Source organism: Ursus americanus, chromosome 6, assembly GCF_024610735.1.
Source record: "Ursus americanus isolate L20-20 chromosome 6, mUrsAme1.1.p, whole genome shotgun sequence".
Classification (NCBI taxonomy): domain Eukaryota; kingdom Metazoa; phylum Chordata; class Mammalia; order Carnivora; family Ursidae; genus Ursus; species Ursus americanus.
The window spans coordinates 40,131,551-40,151,104 of NC_142132.1; the positions used below are offsets into that span (position 1 = coordinate 40,131,551).

The 19,554-nt window shown below is 55.1% G+C and overlaps 1 protein-coding gene across 3 annotated transcripts in view; it reads left to right on the forward strand.

The window, feature by feature from the left end:
• The window catches only part of ARHGAP22 (Rho GTPase activating protein 22), a 138,631-nt gene extending 124,871 nt beyond the window's left edge, over positions 1–13,760 (forward strand). For all 3 annotated transcript variants that reach the window (XM_045809897.2, XM_045809898.2, XM_087862952.1), the window contains 6 exons: positions 2,624–2,831; positions 5,729–5,861; positions 6,682–6,755; positions 7,389–7,510; positions 9,366–10,272; positions 13,217–13,760. In XM_045809897.2, coding sequence (XP_045665853.2) covers positions 2,624–2,831; positions 5,729–5,861; positions 6,682–6,755; positions 7,389–7,510; positions 9,366–10,272; positions 13,217–13,445 — 1,673 coding nt within the window. In that variant the 3' untranslated portion in view covers positions 13,446–13,760. The remainder of the gene's footprint in view (positions 1–2,623; positions 2,832–5,728; positions 5,862–6,681; positions 6,756–7,388; positions 7,511–9,365; positions 10,273–13,216) is intronic.
• The last annotated feature ends 5,794 nt before the right edge of the window (positions 13,761–19,554 follow it).

Genomic DNA, 19,554 nt, shown 5'->3' on the forward strand with positions numbered 1-19,554 from the left:
CACACAAGTCCACTTGCATGCACACACTGCTCCCTAAAGCACTGATGGCATCACTGGGTGCACTCCACATGGGCATGTTTTCTAGAAGGGAGAAGTCTCACGCCTCAGATTCTGTGTGCTTTGTCCTTGGGTCAGGCAGGGGGAGAAGGAAACGACTGAGTCCTGCTCTATGCCAGGCACTGTATTAGGGACCGATGTATCTTGTTTCAAACTAGCTGCCGTGTGGGGGAGCTAAGTATGTGCCGGAGTCCTGCCACTGCTTGGTGACAAGGGGAGATTGAACTCTGACCTCATTGGTTCACCATCTCGGTCTTGGTAGCCACATGCCTGGACAGAATGGAGCTCCGGCATCATGCCTCTGGCACACCCCAAAAGCCACCTTGTGGGGAAGGTCTCTGCATCGCACATGCATATGGAAGATGTTGGGCATTTGAAAGTCCTTGTAGAGCTTAGGGTTGCGAGAAGTGTTTCTCCTGTTACCCTCGCTGTGAGAGAGAGAGTGCTTTATGGACCCCAGCTGCTTCCACTCTTTGCCTGGGCTGCCAGGAACCTCTCAGCCAGTTGTATATTTAGTTGTCATAGGCCTTCTCAGTCTAGAGTTCCTCTGCTTCTTCCTCTCTCCCGCTATCTGTTACTTGCTTTCTTGTCCTCTATTAAATGCTTTGGATCTCTTCCTGTTTTTTGTTTTTTGTTTTGTTTTTTTTGCAAACGTTATTGAAATGTAGCAAACAAGGAAGTGTATAAATCACAACTGTACAGTTTAATGATTTTTCTCAGAGTGAACAGAGCTGGGTAAGTAGTGCCCAGGTCCAGAATCAGCACTACCAGCTCCCCAGAAGCCCCTTGGATCCCGTCCAGTCACTGACGCGCGAGGGTAACCGTGTCCTGATCTGGTGTTGCACGTTACACAGATGGAGTCATGCAGTGCGTACTCTAGGTCTGGGTTCTGCTCACAGTTTTGGGTTTTTTTTTTTTTAAGGTTTGAGAGTGAGAGGGTGCATACATGCATGCATGAAGGGAGGGGCAGGGGAGAGACAGGGAGAGCCTGAAGCAGACGCTGCACTGAGTGCAGAGCCTGACATGGGGCTCAGTCCCATGACCCTGAGATCAAGACCCGAGCCGAAATAAAGAGTCGGACCCTTAACTGACTGCGCCAGCCAGGCACCCTTTTTTTTTTTTTTTAACTTTTAAAAATTGTTGGTAAAACAGAACTAAGATAATATTTATCATGTTAGCCATTTTTAAGTGTACAACTCAGAGGCATTAAGTATATTTGCAGTATTAGCAAATGTCACATCATCAGGCTCCAGAGCTCCGTCTTGTGAAACTGAAACTCCATCCCCATTAGACAGTAGCTCTCCATCCCCCCAGCCTCCAGCCCCTGGCCACCACCGTTCTCCTTTCTGTCTTGAGGAATTTGTTATTCTTAAGTACTTCACATAAGTGAAATCCTACAGTATTTGTCATTTTGTGGCTGGTTTATTTCACTGACATAATGTCCTGGAGATTCAGCCACATTGTATGTAGTGCCTCAGAGTTTCCTTTTTAAGGCTGAATGATATTCCATTGTATGTATGTACCACACTCTATCCATTTATCTGTGGATGGACACTTGGGTTGTTTCTACCTTTGGTTTTTGTTTTGTTTTGCTTTGCTTTTTTTAAGCAAAGTCTGTGCCCAACCTGGGGCTTTGAACTCATGACCCTGAGATCAAGAGCACTCTGCCAACTGAGCCAGCCAGGTGCTCCCTACCTTTTGAATTGTGAATAATATACGACGACCATGGATGCACTGATGTCTGTTCAGGTCTTTGCGTTTGATTCCTTTGGTTATTTACCCGGACGTGGAATTGCTGGGTCGTATGGTGATTCTCCTGTTTTCCGTAGTGACTGCACCGTTTTCATTCCCTACAACAGCCCACAAGGGTTCCAGTCTCTCCACATCCTCGCCAGCACTTGCTGCTTTCTGGGGGCTTTTGTTTGATAGTGGTCATCCTAATGGGCTGCGAGGTGGTTCCTCACTGTGGCTTGACTTGCATTTCCCTAAGGATCAGTGGTGCTGAGCCATGAGTATGTTTTCACATCAGTGTGTCATCTGTCTTGTCGTGTGAGCTGTTCACCCTCCGTTCTTATTGCCGTCTGGTTCTGCACAGTATGAGTAGACAGTGACATACTTGCTCATTCTGCTTATGGGAATTAGGTGGTTCCCCATCTGGAGGGACTGCAAAGAGTGCCGCTAAGAACATTCTAGGGTGCATCTTTTGGGGGCCGTAGTCCTGGGTTTTTAAATGTAAGCCACTCCTGTTTGAAGGTTAGTGTTGCATAAATAAACCAATCAATAAAATGCACAATGCCTGTTCCGAGGGCCCTTTAAAGGTTCCTCTGACTTAGACAAATTCTGTAGTGCTGGACAGGCCTCTGCGTGCTGTGCTCTACTGCTCCCTGTCCCAGGTGGCCCAGGGTCCAGCTGTCTGGTGTGTGCCCTCCCAGATTCGGATTTGCTCCCCTCAGGAAAGAGCCACTTCTGCCCTGACTGCGACCCCTGCCCCCCATTGTCCCAAGCACCCTTCCCCCACTGCTGAGCTGGATAGCTGAGGGTGTGACCAGCCCTTCTCTGTGCTCAGGGATCTTTGGGCAGCGCCTGGAAGACACAGTCCATCATGAGCGGAAGTATGGCCCGCGGCTGGCCCCCCTGCTGGTGGAGCAGTGTGTGGACTTCATCCGGGAGCGTGGGCTCACCGAGGAGGGGCTCTTCCGCATGCCCGGCCAGGCCAACCTGGTGAGGGACCTGCAGGATTCCTTCGACTGTGGGGAGAAGCCACTGTTTGACAGGTGAGCTCTTGGGGGAGAGCAGCAGAGATGGGATCACCTGTCCATTCCCCGCGGCAGGGGCTCCTCCCAGGACACAAGCTCCAGGGCGCAGAGGTGGGCTGGCATCCACGAAGCCTGGCAGCACGAGGATGGGCGGCATGGCTCCTCACAGTGGCACATGTGCTCAATTAGTACCACCCCCGCCACTGTCCCCAGGGGCACAAAATCACTGCCGCAGCCCCGGGCCCCCTCTCAGGGAGGGAGCCTCCCGCAGACGAGGCGCACGCATGTCTATGCAGGCTGTCTCCCTGGTGGGTGCCTGCAAACCCACCCCAGGCAGGGGAGAAGGAGGGCCTCTGCGGGTTCCATTTGGGACTCTAGGCCTCCTGCAGGGCCTCCCTCTCGTCTCTGCTTCCTCGGGGTGACCCAGCCCAGGCCCCTTCAGTGGCAAGATGGAGCCCCGCATTCCCTCAGGTATCAGGGGTGGGGAGCCAGTGTCTGTCCTAACCCATCACTGGGGCTTCGTGGGTCCAGGGCTGCACTGTGTGGGGAGAGTCAACTTCACTGAAGAGCCCAAGGCGTATGACCCGGGAGGTGGGGCTACTTGGGGCCTCTTCTCCCTGACAGGACCCCACCCATCATAGCGCAATTTTCATAGGAAGTTCTTCCTGCGTAAGCCAACCTTGGCCTCCATGGAGCCGCCTTTTCCTCTCAGATCTGCCCTCCTAGTCAAGGCTGCCCCCTGCCTCCAGGGTAAACCCATGGGTCCCTGCCGGTAGCCCTGGCCTTCCCAGCTCTTCTCTTGGGGTAGAGCACCCTCGTGCCTCCAGCTTCTGCCAAGACCCACCACCGCAGCCAGGAGAGTCTGTCGGTAGATGCGGAGCCTGGGACTGACCCCATTCCCGGGGGAGGTCTGCTCTTAGGAAAGAAGAGATATCGAGGAACAGAAGCGTTATCCAGCAGGCAGAGAAACTAAGGCTCTCGGGTTAGCCACCTCTCTCCAAGCCGCACCTGCAGTAAGGGCAGAAGCTGATTTGGACCCGCGGGCTGCCCTCCCTGCCTGCGCACCCAGCCCCCTTCCACTGCAAGCTGTGAGCCTGATCCTGGGGGAGGGAGCGGGACTGGTGACGGCACCTGCCCTAGAGGGGCTCACAGGCTGGTGGGCCCCCACAGAGCTGTGGGCTGCAGAACGTTCTCCTTGGGTGTTGGGGTAGGGTGCCTGGATTAGGGCAGGTGTGTGTAGGAGCGGAGGGTGGTGAGGGGGGTTCAAGAAGTACCAAGAAAAAGCCTGAAGCCACTGTTTAAAGGGAGAGGCTCTGCCATGAGTAGGGAAGGAAGGAGAGGAAGAGGAAGTGTGTCTCTAGGCGGGGAGGGAAGGAGGTGAGGCAGTTGGTGCTGGGCCAGCTCCCTAAACTAGGGTGGGGCAGAGGATCTGGAAAGGACTGACTGCAGGGACCTGTGGGGCAGGGGGCTGTGAACTGGGGCTGCTGCACTGGCTGAGGGCCAGGCCTCCCAGGCCCCCCCCACCCCCAGCACTGAAAGCTGAGGGCCTGGAGGAGGAGCCAGGGTGGAGCTCCAGCCAGCGAGGCTGGCAGAACAGAAGTGTGGAAGGGCTGCTCTGAGTCCATTGCCCAGGACAGAAAACCTTTCACCTCCCCCACCAAGGGGAGACCTATCAGTAGGCCCTTGGCCACACTTCTGTGTTTTTACTGTCCAGATCTTCCCCGGAAAAGCCTGCAGATCCTCCCTGCTTCCTGCCCCTCGCCCCAGCCTCCTAGGGCTCTAGCTTCTGCAGTGGCCAGCACTGAACCCACAGGGCTGGGGGGGAGGGGGCACTGGGCTCAAGCCTGGGCTCCCCAGAGGCTGTGAGCACCCAGAAAGTGGGGCGTGTTGGCAAAGGAGGTGAGGGGGCCTGGGAGAAGGCAGTGGAGCCATAGAGCAGCAGCACGCCCGACTAGAGAAGGTAAGGGGAGCAGAGACAGGGACTGCGCGGCCAGACCAGACCGAGAGCCACTAGGCCTGAGGTATGTGGGTCTGAAGTATATATGGGTATATAGATCCCCAGAATCCCAAATGCCATAGCCAGAAGGGACCCAAAGGCTTAACTCAGACCAGCTATGGACAGCCAGGGCCAGGTGGCACCTTAATGGCACAGCCACATTCTCCCGGCCCCAGGCTCATCTTTCCTGAGTGTGTGCCATGAAGGAGATACAGGCTCAGGGTTTAAATCCAGGGTCCTAGCAAAGCAGATGAAATCCCTAAGGCCCAGGCCCATCCAGGAAGGCAAGCTTAGAAGAGGTGCCAAGACCACAGACCAGGACCTGAACCCAGAGGCCAATAGGCCAAGGGTTGCTGCCCTCCTTCGGGGGCAAACCAGCCTGGGAAGCTCCAAGCTGGGGTGCAGGAGACTGAGGCCTCCGAGTGGACAGGCAGGGCACTGGGGTGCTGAAAACAGTGTGATGAACGTAGAAGCCCAGGCTTCTGTAATGTGAATAGGAACCTCGAAGCTGAGGGAAAGGGCCTGACCTCTGACCTGCCCGGTCCCTAATGGCCAGTGCCCAGGGATTCCTGCTCTTTCCAGGAGCTCAGCAGGCCAGCGTGGCAGATACCTTTGACATGGCCCCACCCCTTCCGTTGGTGAGCCAGTCTGGGGGTGGGAGGAGCAAGCTCGGTCTCCCCATCACCCACCCCCTCTGGGAGCAGAGCCGTTCTCACGTCGCCCTGCAGAGGACCCCAGGGTGACCACCAGGCCGGCAGAAGGGGACCCTTCACTCTCCAGTTCCCTGGCTAACTGTGCACACGTGAGCACGCATGTGGACGTAAGAGTGGAGGCTGCCCCTGGGGGAGTGGCCCAAGGTGCTGGCCACTTCTGGGGCTCCCTGGTGTCCCAGGCCTCATGCATGTCCCCCTGCCCACAGCACAACAGACGTGCACACGGTGGCCTCTCTGTTGAAACTCTACCTGCGGGAGCTCCCCGAGCCCGTGGTCCCCTTCGCCAGGTACGAGGACTTCCTCAGCTGTGCCCAGCTGCTCACCAAGGACGAGGGGGAGGTTAGTGGCTCCTGGGGACCCATCCTGGGAGGCGGGTGTTTGGAGCGCGGCACAGACAGATGTTTGGTGACTTTTGTGGCCAATAGATCGTGGCCTCCAGCCTGCTCTGTAAGGTGGGAGGCCTTGAACCTCTTGCTGGGCGAAGCGGGGTCCCGAGCACCCCGCTCTGTGTGCGGGAGGGTGCCTAGAGCGCCCCGTCTGCGTAGGGTCCTCTCTGTGTGCAGGCCTCAGTTTCCGGGAGGGGCAGCGACCTCCCAAAGCAGACCGAGTTCCAGTCATGGTTCTGGGTGCCTGGGGCCCAGGTGTGGGCCCCCACATGGTAGGGACTCCTGCTGTGCTACCCAGGCCAGCCACAGGGTTCAGAAACCACCAGACCTTTCATCTATTTATATCCTGCCTCCTCCCAAAAGAATTTGAGACTGCTTCCAGGACAGAGGACTCCCACACCTACCCTCCCCATCTCCTGCAGTGCCTGCCTACAGCCCTAAGCTGGCTTTGGCTGGGGAAGGACTATTTGCCGACCTCCTGGCCCTGTGGGAGATGAGGGGTCTTTACCTGGCAAATACTTGTGCCTCCATAAGTGTGCTGAGCCGTGGCCCTGACATTCCTCCTTAGCCCTGCAGAGGCATACCCTTCACATCAGTTCCCCAAAAGTAGATCTTCCCCAAGGCTGGCTTAGTTGGAGGTGGTGGTACCTTCTGGGACCTGGCTGGAGGTCTGGACTCTGATTCCTGCCCCCGCTCCCAGCCCTCCCTCCAGCAGAAGGACCTGGAGTGTCACTGCTGGCCTTTGAAATGCTGTTTTTTCTTTCAATCCCAAGGGGACTCTGGAGTTGGCTAAACAAGTGAGCAGCCTTCCCCTGGCCAATTACAACCTGCTCAGATATATCTGCAAGTAAGTGACGAGGGACAGGGAGCTTCCCATCCCTGCGCCCTGGCTCAGCTCCCTTCACAGAGGGGGCCTCGGGCATTCTCCCCCCCACACTCCTCCCCACGTGTTGATGGAGCCAGCGAGGGGCATAAAAGAACACAGCCCCTGTGATCATGGAGCTTACGGTCCCCGTGGGAGCTGACAGTGGTACATAGTCCCCGGTGACATACGCTGTGTCCCTTCAGCCTTCTCTGGGTGCTTCTTGCTGTCCCCTCCCCCAAGGGTCTGCCTCCCGAGCACAGTGGCCTCAACCCAGGTGCTTGGACTCCGAGGGCAGGCAGGGCGGCCCTCACTTAGCCCCACGCCTGAGGGGTCTGGGCCTTCTTGAGCATCTGCCCCCACTGCGGGCGGGAGAGTCGTGTGTCCTGCTTCCACACTGACGATGGGCCCTTGTCCTGCCGGCCTCGACTTCTGATGGCTGGCTCCTACCCCTCAGAGGGGAAGCTCTGCCTTCTTCTGAGTTTGGCAGGGGCAGCTGGCTCTGCCCAGCAGCCGCGGACATGCATAGACACGGCTGGGCATGGAGGCCAGGCAGCTCCCAGCAGATCTGGCATCAGCTTTTGCTTTTCCGCCAGCTGCTTCTTCCTTACTGTACAGGTTTCTGGATGAAGTTCAGTCTCACTCAAATGTCAACAAGATGAGTGTCCAGAACCTGGCAACCGTTTTTGGACCCAACATACTTCGGCCACAGATAGAAGACCCAGTAACCATCATGGAAGGTAACGGTGGAGGCAGTGCTGGGTGCTGCCCAGGTCTGGTCTCCCCTTGGTCCCAGGCGCATCTTCGGAAGCATCGCTCTGCATCAGTCCAGCCCAGGGCCAGGCTGGTGGGAGGGGGCTGTGTTCCGGGGGACCTGGCAGGGGTCTCCAGACCACCTCCCTTCCCTCTCCCTGACCCCATGGGGTCCAGCTATGAAAGGAAAAGGAACTTTGCCCTGTGGATGGGGTCATTGGGAGCAATTAGAATGGCAGGAGAGGCTGGGGGATGGAAGAGGTCAGTGTCCTTGCCCTTGAATACACACTGATGTTTTTGCTTTCCTTAAGTAAATGTTATTAAGTAATTGTCACAGGCTCCTGGATGTCAGAGCGTACCCTGGGGAGTAAATAATGATAAAAAACAGTAAGAGCAGCTGCCTGCGGCCTCTCGGAGCGCCGACTTGTGTCACACTGTCGGCTTCACGAGCTCATGCCGTGGTTATTGCACGATTTTACAGATGGGGAAACTGAGGAGAGGCAAGGGGACTGTCAGCCAGGTTTACCAAAGGGCACGGGTACAGGCTGGTCCAGAAGCTAGAGCCCATGCTCGGAGGCCCGTGGAAGACTGTCCCAGAGGCGTTAGCGTGGGAGTCCTGCTGCCCACAGACAGGAGCCCCACAGCCGTCCCGGCTGAGGTGTGGAGAGGCTGGCGAGGACTCACCCAGCACAGAGCCAGCTGCAGCTGCTGCCCCTGGCCCCAGGCCAGCTGAGGCTGGAGTTGCCATTCCTTGCCGAGCATGACCTGGGAGAGATGGGAGTGTGGGGGAGGGCTGTGGAGCTCTGTGTCCCCTCAAGCCTAGGGTGTAGCTCTTGGGGAGGCACTCTTGCTCAGATCCCCCCCTTGGCCTGCCTAGCTTGGTCTCCCATCCTAGGCCCCCAGGTTCTCAGCCTGCCAGGTTGAACAAATGCCGAACAGCAAACACTGAGTTCCTGCTTCACCCAGTTTTCTGGCTAAGGGTTCCTAATTTTTTCCAGGATTCTTAGTTACCTCTATCAGGAGGGTCCACCCACCCACCCCTCCTTTATCACCTAGAAACCTTCCCAGTCTCTGGTCTTTGGTGGAGGGTAACAGGAGGGAACAAGGCACGAGGATAGGTACCATGGTCTGTCCCATTGTGCTGAGCCCCAACCCCCAGTGGCAGGAACCACAGGCACCACGGGCTGCATCTCAGGGGCCGTGGCCTGGAGAAGAGGTATAGTGTTTGTCCTTGTGTGTGTGTGTGTGTGTGTGAGAGAGAGAGAGAGAGAGAGAGTGTAGGGTGGGGGGAAGGCAGGTGTGCATGTTGGGGGCTGTGTACATTCGTGTGTTGTGACTGTGTGTGGGATCGTGTGTATGTGTGTGTCTTCTTGCACCTGTAAGACATCTCTGTCCCTGACCCAGAGCCTTGTGCCCCGCAGAATGTGGACAGTCAGGCACAGCCCTCGTTGGCAGTACAAGGGAGTGACGTGGGGCAGCCAAGAAGGCTGTGATGTCTAGGTCCCGGTTTTCAGTGCCAGCCTGCCACTGGCTCGCCCTGCAGCCTCCCAGTGGGCATGGTGCCTGCTTCTTCCCCACACCTAGTGGGACGGAGTGGGCTGGAGGCACAGTGCCCCCTCTGTGTTCGCGGAAGGGGATTCCTGGGCAGGATTCCTGTCTGTGCTAGATTCGGAGGGTGTGGTGGCTGTCCTGTCCTGTGGAAGGGCAGATGGCAAGCTTTGCTGAGTCCTCTCTTGAGGGGCAGCGTAGTTCCAGACTGCAGGCACCCTGGGTTGGGTCTGGTCTAGAGAGCCCGGACTGGAGACCTCACAGCAAGGCTTTCTCACTCTCTCTTCCTGGCAGGCACTTCTCTGGTCCAGCACCTGATGACTGTCCTGATCCGCAAACACAGCCAACTCTTCACTCCGAGGGCTGAGGAAGTGCCGACCTCCCCGCGTGGGGGCCCACCGTGCACAGTGGGATGGGGCTCCGAGGAGGTCCCGAGGGACGGCCAGCCAGAACCCAGCAGCCCCAGCAGCCCTGGTCTGCCATCACACAGGACCTCGTCTCTGGATGGGGCCACTGTGGCAGCACTGTCTAGAACCTCCCCCACGGGCCTGGGCAGCCGAGGCAGCCCTGCCGCCACCAGCCCTGGGAAGAAAGTGCAGACGCTGCCCAACTGGAAGTCTTCCTTCTGGCAGTCAGGGTCTCGTTCGGGGAGCCCGAAGGTGGGCAGCTCATCCCTGGAAGTGCCCATCCTCTCCTCCGGAGGGAACTGGCTCATGAACGGGCTGTCCTCCCTGCGCGGCCACCGCCGGGCCTCCTCGGGAGAACGGCTCAAGGACTCAGGCTCTTCGCAGAGACTCTCCACTTACGACAATGTGCCCCCGCCCAGCGGCCTCTTTCCCAGCACCCCCAGTGTGGCCAGCACAGCGTGGTCCGGGGCCTCCTCTTACGAGGCATCGGCCAGAGGCTCAGTCAGCAGCTGCACGGCCTGCCGGGCCAGTGACTCGTCTGCCTGCAGCTCCCTGCACACCGAGGGGGCCCTCGAGCCTTCCCCTTTCCCCAGTAGCAGCGAGGACCGCAGATCTCCAGACCTGGGCCGCGGCCTGGACGAGGTGGGCACTTGCATCAGCAGCAGCGAGCCCAGCGACCCAGGCAGCCCCACCCAGGACTATGCCCGCTGCTCCGAGGCTCTCCAGGGCCTGGTCACGGAGCTCAGGGCGGAGCTGTGCCGGCAGAGGACTGAGTACGAGACCAGTATAAAAAGGTAAAGGGCTGCAGCCATGGGGTGAGTGCGAGGCTGGCACCCCTGGGGCTGGGCAGAGCCCTTGTGGCCAGCAGCTCACAGGGCACCACTGGCCCTGGGTAGTCGGCCTCTGGTCATGGCCTCTGGCTCTGAAAGAAAGCCTCTCTGAGGCCACGGCTCAGAGCAGCCAGCTCCTGGAAGCCACTTTTCTGAGAGAGTGCCCCAGGACAGGGCTGGGAATGGAGGGGTGGGGTCCTGTCTGGAAAGGCTCAGGAGCCGCAGGGCCTGAGGTGCGGTCAGAGCTCTGTAAAGGCCTGCTGATGAGGGAGTGAGTCTGAACCGCAGCCTGAGCTGCTCAGGGCACCTTTAATGGAGGGGCTCAGCATGGGGGTCCCTGTGTGGCCCTCGGGGAGGAGCCGGGCCCCCTGAGGTATGCATAGACCCAAGGAAGTGCCCACATGCCATGCAGGCCCTAGGCCAACCCGGCTGGCTGACCATGGTTGGGCCTGCTACGGAATGAGGACTCCTTCCAGGATTGTAATCCAGTTCCCTATGGGGAGGGAGCTGGCTGTGCTGAGCCCTGGCCTCCTGCCTTCCCTGGTCACAGAAGGAGGCCTTGAGCCATATTCTGAGCCTTCCAGGTCTGCTCACAGATGGTCCTAGTTGGATCCCTCCAGCCTCCCTGGGAAGAGGGTGTTTTCCAGCTCTGAGGCACCAGGTTCTCCAAGCAAGGTCACCAGCAGAGCCTGCACTGGCCCATGTGCGGTGCTTCTACCAGCGTCTCAGGCTTCTTAGCCCCTGGCCCCAGTGTTCTGACCTATAAATCCGACCCCACCCTGATCTGTAGGGTCCGAGCACAAGAAAGAATGGAGCCCCCTACAGCAGGTATTCCGGGACTACATCGGCACACAGGAGTCACTCAGCGCTGGGTCTGGTCTGGCGGCTGGGGGAAACCAGCTTTCCACCCTGCCTCCCAGGACTCAGAACCCCTCCTCTGTGCCCATCCCTGTATTCCCAAAAGAGAATTCAGTGAGTGTCTGTGATGTGCAGACACTGTACGAGATGCTGGGCACAGCCAAGGCCAAAACTGATCACGACCTCTGCCCTCATTCTTATTTGGTGGTGTTTGGGGGTTGGAGGCGGAGAGAGACCGTAAACAAGACAGCTTTTAAAAATCTATGGTATGTTGGAAGGTTAGATAAAGGAGGAGAACAAAGCAGGGTGAAGCGAAGGGGAGCATGGTGCGGTGGGGAGAGGGGTGGCAGGCCGTGCTGGGACAGAGGGAAGGCTAGGTGCAGAAGCCCAGGGGCTGTGGCGGAAGAGGCAGGTGGAGTTAGTGTGGGGACGAGGGGAGTGTGAGAAAGGGGGTGGAGGGCAGAGTGTGGGGCTCCAGGCTAGACATACGGTAGCATGGACCTAAGGGGCAGCAGTTGAGATAGAAGAGCCAGATTCCGAACACATTTGGGGGGTTTTGCTAATTGGTCAGATGCGGGGTGAAAGAAAACAGACTTAGGGCACAACCCTTTTTGTTTTGGTGGGGTAAGTGGAAGAAGGTGTTCACTGAGTGGGACAGCAGGACTGCAGAAGTGGTTTGGAGAGGAAGGGTCAGGAGCCACCTGCGGGCTGTTAGGGTGCAATGCTTATGAAGTTTCTGAGTGGAGTTGAGGGAGATAGAGGTGGAGGGCCGTCAGCATGGAGATGAGGCTTTGGCTCTGGAGACCGGATGAGGTCACACAAAGAACCACATAGAGACAAGACAGGAGGCCCAGGCCCGAGCTTGAGAACACCAGGGCAGAGAGGAAGAACGAGCAAAGAGGGGGTGGAGCCAGAGAAGCAGCAGTGAGGCGTCTGGGGGGGGTCCTTCTGCCACCCACCTTGGGGGTTCCTCTGTCTCACATCGTGTCCCATGCTCCCCAAATGGAGGGCTGGGGCGCAGGCAGCTTTCTTGCCTTCTTCATGCTGTGTTCAGTGACTGAGGGTGGAGGCCTGGGCCTCCCCCTGGACGCGGTGGGGAGTGGAGGCTTACTCCAGTACAGGTTACCCCACGTAGCAGGCGTGGTGCTGCGCACTGAGCGTGGTGGTCTTGGCCCATCGTAGCTGTAGCTCTTGGGGGAAGGACTGGCCCCTGCATTTTTTCAGAAAAGACACCAGGACTCAGAGAAGTTTGTGTTGCTTCATAAAGAGCCAGGTTGGGGCTCAGACTCCAGTGTTGGTTCCCTGGGGCTGGGCTCAGCATGCCCCAAAGGCCCTACAGGAGTTGGTCGTCTGGTCAAAGAGACGGATGTGCCGGCCTTTGTAGTGTGGTGTCAGCCTGCAGAGAAGCAGGTCTGTGGTGGCCTAAGGAACACTAATGTGGCCTCCTGGGGAGGATCCAGAGAAGTGTCACTGAGGGTGAGACACTTGAGCTGGGGCATGAAGGACAAGGAGTAGTGGCGGGGACAACCCGAATGGGGTTTCCCCTGCATCACAGTGTCTGGCTGGGGTCTGGGGGGCCGTGGGAGGTGAGGCAGCCAGAGGGAAGCCAGAGTACAAGGGGCCTCACAGACAAGCAAAGGCGAGGGGACAGTTTCCTACTTCCCTCTCCATTTGGGGACCAGTCCTGCTTTCTGCCAGCTGGCAGTCCATTCCTCAGCAGACAGTTGGCTGGGCTGGAGGGCAAGTGGACTTTATATTTTAGTGAGGACTCAGGGAGGCTCCCAGCCTCGAGTGCCAAAGGGCTAAATGCTCCTGCTTGCACTTCTGGATCACAGGCCGAGGGGAGGTCTCCTGGGGGTGAGGGCCCAGGCCTTGCGAGGAGCTGATGAGGCCTGTGGGGCCTGTCCCAGAGCCAGGTCTGAGCCTGCACGCGCCCTTCCCCTCCGTGGGCCGCCTGACCAGCTCCTTTGGAAGGAGTGCACGCAGGCACACGTTTGCCAAACCCAGCCAGCCAAAGGCTAAAACACTGTCTTTCTTCTTGATTTTAAAGACTCGAAGAAAGTAGTGCCAACCTGAGGAAACGAATGTCACGGCTAGAAGAAGAACTGGACCAGGAAAAGAAAAAGTACACAATGCTGGAAATAAAGCTGAGGAACTCAGAGCGGGCACGGGAAGATGCGGAGAAGAGGAACCAGCTGCTGCAGAAGGAAATGGAGGAGTTTTTTTCAACCTTGGGAAGCCTGACTGTAGGGACAAGAGGTGACAAAGCCCCAAAGTGAAGGAGTGGAAAGAGCTCCTGTCTGCAGCGGTGCTCGCCGCCTCTGAGCAGAGCTGGCCGCCGGCCTCGTGAGCAGCTGCAGGGCTTCAGCGGCGCTGGGAGCTCTGCAGCCAGCTGGAGGGAGGAGTCCTGACACCCCCAGGGGGGACTGTGGGGAGCCCAAGCCCCACGTGGGATCTGGATGCTCCTCCGACCATGCAGGGCCTGGCAGGTGTCAGAGGGGGCAGTCCCGTGACCACCAAAACAGATGGCACCTGGGATCTGAGTAGCCCACTGGGCTACGTTTTTTGCATTCTTTATTAAATTTGCTGCCATAGCATGATGTCTGCATGCCTGACTCCTTCTTCATGGTCATGTAGAATGGGGGTTACCAAGTTGTTGGCAGGGTTGGAAGTCTCCCGGGTGGAATGGCCTGGGCTTCAGAAGTGGGTTGTGAACCTCCCTGAGAAACCCAGCATCGTCACAGGCACTGAAGCTAGATTTATACAGATTCATGATTTGCTCCATGTTCCCTGTGCCCAAGGCAAGACGATTTTCCTCAGTCCTTCCTTCCCCCTCTGAGCCAGCTGGATCTCCGCAGCTGGCATCTGGCCTGGAATTCCTCTCAAGCCTTCCACCATAACCTGCTTGCCTTTGCTTGGCTCCAGATCTGCTCCAGGGCCAGAGCCTCTGAGTCAGAGCTCAGCATGGGCCCTCTACACCTCACTTCTACACCCGGGTGTGTGCGGGGGCATGTGTTTGAAGGAAAAGAGAGCCACGGTGATGGGAAGGGCCCATTCTCGGTCCTCCAGGTGCCCCTCGGACTGGGTGCCCTGCTTCCCTGCAGACTCCCCCTGAGCTCGTGCTAGTCCCTCTCCCTTCTCTGCCCATTTTACCTTCTTCTGCAGCTCATCCTCAGACTTCAAGGCCCCATCAAGGCAGAGCTTTCATGAGGGTGTTTACCTAGCCACCACCACACAGGGCAGACCTGGGCCAGGGCTCCTAGGGTTGGGACTTAGGGAGACACAAAAGAGTGGCCTGTGACTGGAGAGGACTGACATCCCTTCACTTGCTCCTGCTCACGGTGTCCTTACGTATCACCTCTTGCTATCCCGAGCACCAAAGTGCCCCAATTTCTGATCACTATCTCTGGAAAAGTCCCTCAGGCCCAACCACCCACCTACCTAGAGTCAGGTATAAACTACTGCACTGACGCTTTAAATGCCAGGGTCTTGGTGCTCCCAAGAAGAGCTGGCGTCATACCATGAGGTAGAAGCCCACAGGCCCCAGTTGGCTGGTAACTCCCACAATGGTGAGGCAGGCTGACCAGGCCTTCTGCTGGGCCACCCATAGTCTAACCAGGAAGCCAGCTGCCTGCCAAGGGTACCCAGCAGCATCAGCAGTCAAGAGTCCCTTTGAACTCTTTGGGGGGGGGGGTCAGTGGAGAGCAACGCCTGGATCTACGCAGGCAATCTATAGCAGATGACCTGGTGATCAGCTTCCCCAGAAGGTAAAATATTGCTCTTCCCTCTATTCAAGGAGAAAGAAAAGAAAGTGAAGTGACTGATTCCTCAACAAGATAGGAATTGGCTCTAGGCTCAGAGGAGAAACTGAGGCTAGGAGAAGATAGGTGGGAACACCAGTGTATTCTTATGGTCCTGGGCTCCCTTACCACAGTCCTGGAATTCTGCCAACTTTGACTTGGAAAGAAGATGCCACCAGGCTATCAAAGGAGCAGGAAAGACAAAAGGGGTTTCACATGATGAAAAGGAAGGTTGTCTTTTCCTAGCCATTCATATTGGCAAAGGCTCAGCTTCCAGACAAGTCCTGGCCAAAACCAGCTCATGAACCCCATCTGCCACCTGCTGGCAAAATTAGGATCTGCAAATGCAATTTTTTTCTGAAAATCAGCAATACTCAGTAGACGTTCTGTCCCCAGTTTCCAATTAACCAGTACCTTCCATTCTATCTGCAAAACATACGGACTTCTGCCTATAAAGCACGCTCAGGACCAGGGCCGACGGGCTTTGGCCTAGCACCCTGTCCCTATCCACTCAGGTTCTCCCCAACTGAGTTACAGTTCAACAACCTAGTCTCAAACTGTGGATTCGGGTTGTACCTATTAGTGTAATGACATCATTTCATATTAAGTAAACCAATGAATTATGACTATGAAAACATAAAAAATTAATGTTTTGAAGACCCTTGCTTTTTTGGAATGCTTTTGGAAAGAGCAAAGGTAAGCTGCTAAAAAAATTGTCAAATTGTGGATAAATCAACCGTGCAACAGTGGAAAACTGGCGAAAATCTAGGATTCTGCTCTCCGATTACTTCAAAAGTGTTTTAAAATTTGTGTCTGACTTTAAAGCAAAAATTGGAAATGATAAGACTCATATACTAAAAAACAAAAAAGGAAGTGGCTTAATAAAAACTGACAAATATCCTTTTTTTTTTTAAGAGTACAGTTTTTAGGGTATGTGTGTGTGTGCGAGAGAGAGAGAGATTCCTGTTTTACCTGGCCGTTGAATAATGGACCAGGCAGGACCGCCATATACGCCACACTATAAAAGGGCTTCGGAGTGGAGCCCACGTATCCATGTTCCCAGGCCTGTGGGCAGTAAATGGAGTCAGTAACATTAACAACATTTCTCGGACTCCCCCTCTTTTGATGCAGGGTCCCAGCCCCCTGGAGAGTTCTTCCAATATCCTATGTGGTTCTGTCACAAAGGGACAGTTTCTCACTTACCTGAACCCACAGCTAAGTAGGTATGAGAGTGCTGCTGCGTTCTTATACCCTTGTCTCCACAAGAAGCCCCACCTTGGCCAGAAATCGCTGCCCCTTCCTACCAAGCCCATTGCTACTACTTCCATGCTCCACCAAGCCCCGTGACAGGTGGACCTATGAGGTGCCAAAATTACGTGGTGGTTGGTGAGGAAGGAGAGATACAGCCATAGAAAGCTTTTTGGCGTAGAGCAAAGAGCTTGGGCCAGTTCTGTGCAGCTGGAAGACCCTGGGGAAGGTAAGCTCTGTGGGTCTCTGTTGCCTCGTGTCTAAAAACGAGGATAACCTCAGAGCGTCATTGCTGCGCCAGCAGGTCTAAGCGCCTCACGTGTGATTAGGCGACGTTATTTTCTGCACTTTAGAGCTGAGTACTTTGGAAGTTAAGGATCTGGACCACAGCCATACAGTGAAGGAGGCAGGCTTCCATCCCAGGGAGTATTAAGAGACTGTATTCTTAATTACTCATCAAACTGAAAAGATGCTGGCTTGATAGTTTTAAAATGTTACCCTTATCATGTTTTAATGAGGTCTGTTCACAGGATGCAAAATGAGTGCTATAAGAGACCTCTAAATCAGACAGAAGGCAGAGGTCAGAGAGGGCTCCCCGACAGATGTGACACCTCAACTGTTCTGTATGCTGATGTACGTAACCAGAGCTAAAGGGTGAGTGCGTGAGAGGGACAGAGCCAGAGAAAGAAGAGGGGCGGGGGAGGATGGAGGGCTAGAGAAGGTGGCAAGGATCTCGTCAAGGGGGTGGGGTGGGGTGGGATATGCTCTTAGCCTTTATGCTGCATATTATATCCACTATAGAAATCCACAAGGCCTTTCATTATTGTGGGGATAGAAGGAACAAGACCTAGGTCATGGCTTTCATAGAACTTACATTCTAGTGGGGTAAGATCGACCATAAGGAAGTATTACAAAGAAGACAACAGGTCCCATATGGAGTCACTTATACTCAGTCACATATCATGGAACAAAGACTTACAGTTTGGACTCTCCCAGAAACGCAATCTTAAACCAGTCCATCAGTAATCATCTGGTCCGTACTAGGTAGGTCATCTGCCGGATAGACCCCAACCATCCCCTGCAAGAAAGCAACCTTACAATAACCAACCTGCTTTTTTGTCTAGTATAATTTCCTGCTCCCTTCTGCCTGTAAGTTTTTCATTTTGTACAGCTCCTCCGAGATCCTTTCTATCTGTTAGGTTGGATACTGCCAAATATTTATGAATCATTGAATGAAGCCATTAAGATCTAAATTTACTCAGTTGAATTGTGTTTTTTAACAGAAGTACACATGAACAAGGTACATTCAGATTTTAGTAAGTGCTCTGAAAAAGGTGATCCCCGGGGCGCATTTTAGACAATTTGGTCCAGAAGTCCTCTCTGAGAAGGTGAATTTAAACTGAGACTCAAGGACAGACAGGCCAGCCGCGCAACCAGAGAGCTGCAGGCAGAAGAAAAAGAGCTGCAGAAGTTTGATGAATGCTGGCACCACTGTCAGCATGGTGGGTGACAGGGCAGGAGCCAGGCAAGGCCAGACACTGTAGGGCCTTGTCACCTAAGGTAGAGTTATTTTATTTTAAGGGATGTAGAAAAGCATTTGAAGGCTTTAAATCAATGGACATGAATTGGCTTGTATTCCAACAAGGCTCTTTTGGCCATTGGTGGAGAGTGGATAAATTTGGTGGGGGCGACAGGGAGTAGCTGCAGGGAAACTAGTCCAGAAGTGTGGTCCAGGCCACGTGTAGTAGAGTGACAGGCCAGAAACCAGACAGGAATGGTCTGAAGACTGAATGACGGGTGAAGGGAAGGCACCGTGCCCAGATTAACTTTTACAGAAGTCCCGATGTGAACAGGAGCAGAAAAATAGGGGAGCAGAGTGAAAGGGGGTGAGACAGAGCCTTTTAGAGATGGGAATTATTAGAGCATGTTTGCTCCTAAGGATGATTCAGTAGAGAGGGAAAGACTATGATGAAGAAACGCGGGCAATAATGAGAAGTCCAAAGAAAGATGCAAGAAAGTGGAAGGCCTGGCTTCCGAGACAAGACCGGGGAAGACAGAGGACACAGATATGGCTGCAGACCGGTGCGTGGAAATGCGTGAAGTTTCCGCGCCACCCTGAAGAACGATGAACACACTCACCTTTAAGCAGCGGCCCCGCAACTTACTGAACACGAAAGCCTTCATTCACACGGGACTTCTCGGTCCTCACTTTGTAATCCCTGTAGAGCAGAGCGGCTGCAAACTGAAGACTGGAGCCAGGCGGCCCAGATTCAGATCCTGGCTCACCACAGACCGGTCGGGTAGCCCCGAGCACGTTACTCAGCATGTCTGTGCCTGTTTGATCGCAAGAGGGGAGAAGAACGGTTCCTACCAAATAAAGTTGTAAAAACTCTGCGAGCTCACACACAGCACTTAGTGCCCGGCCTAGAGTAAGCCCTCGATGAGTCTTGTTACTAATTCAACAGAGCCACGTCGCATCGGTACTAGGGTTGAGTTTGAGGAAGGGTAGAGGCGCGATCGCTGCTTGGGCTGCACCATCTGCCCTCCTCCACTTCCACACCTCTGTCTTCCCTTAGTGGTCTCCGGGTGTCTTCCAGGTTCCCTTCTTCCACAGTAACCGCTTGGGGTTTGGCATGTCTCATTCTTGATGTGTCCTGCACCCCATCTGTCACTACTCTTGGTGGAGAGTTGGGTATTTACTGAGGTTTCTAAGGCAGCTGACAAGAGATGGTGAGGGTGCACATCAGAATCATCTGGGGAAGCTTGTAAGAAAACCATGTCCCTCACGGTTCTAATTCTGTAGGAGAGTCACCTTCTCCCTCTAACCTCTTCTGAGAAAACAAGAGCCTCAGAGAGTTTAGGCAACTTGCTGTAGGTGAGGCAACTAGTGTGAAGCCAGGATTCTACTTTAGGTATCTGGCATTAGAGCCCACGCTCACATTACGACCGTAATTTCAGAGTGCTGGATACAGTTTCCTTATGACACATTTTGAGGGCCATGGATATTGCATCGCAGAGGACAGAAATAGCATAGATGATAGGTCCCAGTTATTAGCTTATCCAGCCCGACATTGATTGAATGCCTACCTCCCAGGCATTATCTAGGAGTTAAGACAGGTTCTTCCATCCAAGGGCTTCCAGGCTGAAGGATCTAGAAGACGAGCACACAGGGTCCCCTCACAGAACGTTTAAAGGCCCACAGTACGTTGCTGTCTTACATCCTGTGGAAAAACAGTGGGGAGTGAACAAATGAATAAGCAAGCACGCACCGGGTATGTGAAAGAAAAAGTCACGGCAGGGAAGGTTCATCAGAGATTTATCTGAGTCTTAAGCAATGAGG